Consider the following 6132-nt stretch of genomic DNA (forward strand, 5'->3'; position numbering starts at 1 on the left):
TCTTTTATGATACAATAATAGACGTTTAAAGTTTATTTCCCAGTTGCATCCCATTATGTGCTTGCTGTATTCCTCGTGGACCACATTATGTCCTATTGAGAGACATGACATATCCAAAAAACTACTAAAATCATTGCAAACTAAATTATGTTCAGGATATAAAAACTTCCATAGCTGCCAACCTCATGTCTTATGACATTTCGACTCATTTCTGTGGAATTAGGTTTCCCTGAAAACACCAGCAGGAAGTTCGCGCTCGTTTCGCATCTCTGCCGGTAACAAGTGACGCTGTCGGGATTTATTCGTCGACAGCCAATCAGATAACAGATAGCCTGCACGATGCGCCCCAGTTAAAGTCGCCCGCTGCAGTTGTCGGCAGGTCAGTTTTGCGGCGAGGCTGGTTTGTTTGAGTGTCAAATTAAAGACTTCACTGAAGATGAAGACCTCGCTGCTGCTGCTGCTGCTTACTTTGGCTGTTTGTTTGAACGCGCAGTATGGCAGCTGCCACCTCTCCTCTTCGTGCTCCTACCCTCCGTCAAAGTGGTGTTCATCTCTGGACTCAGCCATTCAGTGCGGGGTAAGATTACCGGGAGATGTTATTAGACATTAACTTACATTAAGACCGCGGGGAGGGGGAGAAAAAAGAAGAAGAAAAAAAGTTCTCTCTGAGTGAGCCGTGTCGATTAAAACCACAGGACACCTCGGATAAAAAGCTATTTCCGGTGCGTTGACGCCAGTTTTAAAACGGTGCGCAAACTGCTGGAAACCATAGCAACAGTCGGCCAGCTAACAGAGCTAGCCTAACTTTACTAACTACGTACTTCTAAACACACGTGTTCCGTTTGGCTTGAGTCCACAGAGTCGCCGGAAGAAACGTCTTTTCACACAAAACCGGAGTAAACTCCACGCGGGGCTTGTTATTTTTTTTTTATTTTTTTTAATACATAAGTTGTGATAGGGGACGTCAGGTAAAGTTAAAAAAAAAAAAAACATTAAAAGTTTTCTTACCTAACTAACTAGTTGTTAAATACAGTTCAATGAATACCTCCAGAGTTGGTGGTAAGTAGTGTACTTGAGTACTATATGGTGGTACTTAAACTACTTTTTACTTTCATTTCGATGGGAAATGTGGTGCATTGTTTGATCTCTTGATGTGAGCTCAATACTTCCCGAGTGTGTTTCCACCTGTGCTTTTGCTGGACACTTGCAGGGTCGCAAATGGGAAAAAAAAAAAAAGGGGGGGGGGTCAGATATTTCAACAGGAACAATTGATCACATGGACGTTGACCTCCCTACTTTGTCCCCCTCCTGTAGGTTTTGAAGCAGTGCCTTGAGTCCAACTTCACCAGGTCCCGTGAGACTGCAGATTCAGTCCAGGTTGGGCTTTACTATGAGAGTCTGTGTCCCGGCTGCAGACTTTTTCTCACCAGAGTGCTCTTCCCTACCTGGGTCCTGCTGAATGACATCATGTCTGTTACTCTGGTGCCCTACGGCAATGCGCAGGTAAGCAGTGAACCGAGCACCTTCGATATACACCAGGGTTGTGATTCTACTAAAACTTCAAGGGGGGGTAATGGTTAATGATTTGTTTGACCAAAAGTTTTTATTAGAATATAAAGCTAAGTAAAACTAAGAAATTACATTCCTATTTTGTTAAGTTTTAAATCTGTTTTATTTATTTACCCCATCCCAGGAGAAGCCTGATGGACAGAAGTATGTTTTTGAGTGCCAGCATGGAAAAGATGAATGTCTGGGCAACATGATTGAGGTAACGTTACACCCCCAACGCACGGAGACTGCTGATATTGCTCAATAATGCTGTAACTAAAATTAGGAGCCATGCAGTCTGCCTTAGTTTGGTGAAAGAAATAATACTTGGATTTCAGAGATTGTTGCTGTGAAATGACTATGCATGTCTTAAAATGTCTTCAGAAAGCTTACATTCTTTTTTTTAATTTTTTTTTTATAAATGAAGTACGTATAAACTGAGTTGGTGTTGTAGTATAATAGTGTCTGTTCTTCTCAGACTTGTTTACTGAATATGACCAAGATGGCTTTCCCGGTCATCTTCTGTATGGAATCCTCCAGCAACGTCATCAAGTCAGCGAAGAGTGTAAGGAAGTCTGAATGTGTGTGTGTGTGTGTGTGTATGTGTGTATGTGTGTGTGTGTGCGCGTGCGCATTTCTGTCGTCATTTTTTCTGTTGTCTACTTCCTTCTGTTTCACTACTAAAGTTGAAGTGTGTTTATTTCCCACCGCTGTTGTTTGTAGTGTCTGGAACTCTACAGCCCTGAACTGAGCTGGGACTCCGTCATGAGCTGCGTGAACGGGGATGTGGGAAACGGCCTGATGCACCAGAATGCCTTGAAGACCAAAGCTCTGGACCCTGCACACCAATACGTGCCCTGGATCACCGTCGATGGGGTAAGGCTTCTTTTCAATTTGCAGACCACCCTGTAAACATAACGAGACGGTTAGAAACTAAGAATATAACAATGAATGACTAACTGTTGACTCTGTCCTTTTAAAACAAGTGACGCTCCATTTACAGGGTTTTAGTTTAAGATCATTTGATCTGCTCCAAAGCCGAAATCTGGAAGTGAAAGAGAGTCGCTATTGATGTGTATGAAATTACAGCTTGATGCGACTCCAGAGCTTCACGCAATATTCTGCTGTCTCTCTGCCAGACAGCTTGACCCAATTTTAATGATAACTTAAAAGGGGAGTTTGCTCCATAGCAAGTAAAAAAAAACAAAAAACAAAAAAACACACCTCATCCTATATAGATCAGGCATAACTGAAAAATGTTAAAATTTTCAACACACATACAGCAGTATAGACTTCTACTACTTGAGTGTGCTCTGTGTTAAATGGCTGCAAAGTTCACTCAAAGTTAATTTCTTTCATAGAGGTGTCAGACTTGGTGATGATAAGGAACCAACCTTTTGCATTCACCCGGCTCCCTTAGTAAGCTTCTACTTGCAACCATTGGTCCTCTTAGCCTCCGCAGTTTCCGTGTTTGCCGCTACTGTTTTTCAAGCCTGTCTTACTTACATTATGTGCAGTTGTTGTGACCAGTGAAAACTGAAAGTCCTGTACCAATAATTTGATCTCTCATTTGAAATGCTCCCCCTTTTCTTCTTTTGGAACACAATTTTTTTTTCTAAATTTGCAGAAGCACACAGAGGACTTGCAGGATAAAGCCATGTCTTCTCTCTTCACGCTGGTCTGCAACATGTACAAGGTACAATTTATATCAATCAAATCAATTTCAGTGTTCAAAACTTGTGCTTTATAATTGCTTCGACTTGGTCTTCGGCCTCTAACGAGCCTTTCACTTTTTCAGGGCTCCAAGCCTGAGGCCTGTGGAGGGGACCAGAGACACTTCAAAAGTTACAGCTACAATGAGTGAAGGAGCAGCACTGCACTAAACAAGGAACACTGAGGGATGGCATCAAATATTATTTTTTTTATCTGGGATTTTACACTATTTTTCTGAAAAGGGAACAATTCTATCGTGTTTTTAAATAATTCACAGAATATAAATACAGTTTACTTTCTAAAGAACTGTTATCTACTGAAACCATAAAATAATATATGGTTTTTGCAGCATTTTGAATCAATAAAAAGGTTTTGGTATTTGCACTACTTGAAAGGATCTTTGCAAAGATTGGTCCGTGTCCTTACTGTCCTTTAGATGGCGCCATATCACATAAATCATCTTCATCTTCCAGCTTTTGAAAGTAGTAAAACAGACAAACATTCTGATTTATGGAGGTTAATGAAAAAACTCTGAATCACGTCATACTAGTTTTTTTTTTAATGGTTATTTTGACCCTATTTGCCAGATTCCTTTATTTTGAAACCACTATAGTCTGCCAGATCATCCTCAGTTCACTTAATGTTCAGTATATATGTTAATCAAAAAGTAATGATGAAATAAGGCACGATACTTAAAGTACAAATTAAAAAAAAGCAAGCTAAAGATGATAACTTAAACCCCATGAAAGCAAATGAACAAGTCATGAGCCACAACTGATGTTTGAGTTTATGTTTTGTATTTGTTTTTTTTGTTTTTATATCTCAGTGTACATCAGGAAGGGCATTAAAGTTCGACACATCTCCTGAAGTAGAGATCCAAAGCTGTGTTGATGTTGTAAAAAAAAGTTACATAGAGACATTGTAGGCAGCAGCTTGACCAAACTTGGTCTGGCCGGCCGAACCAGAAGGTCTGGATGCGTGAGGTCTGTAGATTCTACAGTCGGATAAACTCACATGAATAATGGCCTGTCATGCAGGCAGCTCTATCACCTCAAACCTCTGCAGGCTCCGTGTATATTATATATATATATATATATTTGGATCTAATGAAGTTACAGTTGCCAGTAGACAGTTAAGATCCGAACCAGAAACAGTGCTATGAAAGTTATCACTGAACTAATGACAGCTGAGGGCTCTGAAGAGGCGGGATGGAGTTATTCTTTACTGAGTGACAGCCCAAGGAAGTATTGATGCCACAGACTACTTCATATCTGATCTTAAATGTGGTTCCTGCATTCTCCTCTCACGGATTTCCTTCGCAGTTTTCTTGTAGTGATGATATAGTAGCTGAAAGTATGAGGAGAAATAACTCGTCACAATTATTCAGCTTCACGGAGGTAAGCATAATTAGTTTAGCTTTAAAAGATTTTTTTTTTAAATTCCATTTGTGGCTTAGGATTTATGTTTTTTATTTATTTTCCTTGAACTCAAAAATAGAATGGCGAGTTACTTGTGTGATTTAGATTTGGTAATTACACTCTCATGTTCTGTGATTTTCAGCATTGCCAAGCAGTTGTAGAGAACATTAATTGAGCCTTGTGCTTTAAAATAAGAAGTAGTAATAGAATATGTTATTGTGTCATGAATGGAGAAATCAGTTATTACATGTGTTTTATCGTACATTTCTCCTGATTAATCAAACTCATGATTCGGTCAAACAACTCAGCGGTCTCCATGTTGGGCAGTTTGATCAGAAATGGTCAACATTAAAGCTTGAGTGTGTTGATAGTTATTTATAAAAAAAAAAAAAAAAGGTCAAACACCCAAGCAGATAGAGAGAGAGGGTCACGGGGTCAGAAATCAAGAGGGGCTTCCGGACCGGAGGAACTATTTCACTGTTCTAAGAACCTGGGAGGGTTTCCTACAGAGACAACGGGCCTCTTCGGAGCAGGCCTCTTGCATCAAGTTTCCCCAGAACTCAGGCGTCAGATGTGACGTGAAGAGGCTCTTCTCAGGCTTTCCTGCACACTTTCCACGCAGGATAGACCAGAGGATGGCCCCAAGTTTGGCCCGCTATCAGCCCTCTTCATCAAACCCTGCAGGAGACTGGGGACTCCTACGAGCTGCAGCTCCAGAACCTTGTGAGTCAGTGATACACTTGTTTTCAGTCGATCCTTTTGGTGAAATAATCTTTATTTTTCATTTTTATTACCAAATGTAATTAAATCTACATAATAGCACGTCCCACTTTAAGGGAGCGTATGACAATATATATACTTATTTTACTCTTTTTTTTGGTCATATAATTTAAAAAGTATAGTGACCAGGTTTTTCCACTTTATTTACACATTTAAACTAAAAGTTTTACACGACATTTTTCAAACTTGAAATCTCCGTTCAGTAAGTAAACACATTTTCTGTCTCCGAAAAATATTCATAAAACATGCGGGCTCTGCGAAAACGGGTTAATTTTTTTCCTAGTTCCCAAACAGTTGGTCCTCCTTTAGATATTAGTGATTAAAATTAGTTAATGTACTTAATCAATAACCAACCCTTGAGTGTCAGCCAGGTTGTGGTCTTGTAAATCAACACATATTTAAAGTTAAACGTTGCAGGACCTTCCTCCAACTTATTTTTGTGTAAAATGTTTAATATTTCACAGGACATCGTGACCATTTTTTTGTCTGTTTAATTTCGATAGAAAAAGTTGATTTGCTTCTTGAGCATATGATTCAACAAAGTCTCCTGCTTAAGGCGTTGCTTTCCCCTCCGTCACACTGCTGAACAATTATCACCATAAAAGATCAAACAAACAAGACTCTTATGATTGTGTCCACCACAGCAGTCAAGCTGCTGCCGCTGCAAATACAT

The 6132-nt window shown here is 39.8% G+C and overlaps 1 protein-coding gene across 1 annotated transcript; it reads left to right on the plus strand.

The window, feature by feature from the left end:
* Nucleotides 1–367: 367 nt before the first annotated feature.
* ifi30a (IFI30 lysosomal thiol reductase a) lies at nucleotides 368–3648 on the plus strand. The gene is made up of 7 exons (XM_069706031.1): nucleotides 368–577; nucleotides 1315–1503; nucleotides 1694–1768; nucleotides 2027–2113; nucleotides 2272–2424; nucleotides 3176–3244; nucleotides 3347–3648. The coding sequence occupies exons 1-7, from the start codon at nucleotides 437–439 to the stop codon at nucleotides 3410–3412; spliced, it is 780 nt and encodes a 259-aa protein (XP_069562132.1). The 5' UTR covers nucleotides 368–436; the 3' UTR covers nucleotides 3413–3648.
* Nucleotides 3649–6132: the final 2484 nt, after the last annotated feature.

Source organism: Brachyistius frenatus, unplaced genomic scaffold (genome assembly GCF_029030835.1).
Source record: "Brachyistius frenatus isolate BFR_SWC_R1_liver_20210118 unplaced genomic scaffold, ASM2903083v1 Contig_61, whole genome shotgun sequence".
Taxonomy (NCBI): Eukaryota; Metazoa; Chordata; class Actinopteri; family Embiotocidae; genus Brachyistius; species Brachyistius frenatus.

Excerpts from the sequence above, each read along its gene's own strand:
- ifi30a (XM_069706031.1), top strand. The coding sequence starts at position 437 with ATGAAGACCTCGCTGCTGCTGCTGCTGCTTACTTTGGCTGTTTGTTTG. Across the intron at positions 2,114-2,271 it reads TCATCAAGTCAGCGAAGAGT|TGTCTGGAACTCTACAGCCC; the intron begins GTAAGGAAGTCT and ends TGTTGTTTGTAG. Across the intron at positions 2,425-3,175 it reads CCTGGATCACCGTCGATGGG|AAGCACACAGAGGACTTGCA; the intron begins GTAAGGCTTCTT and ends CTAAATTTGCAG.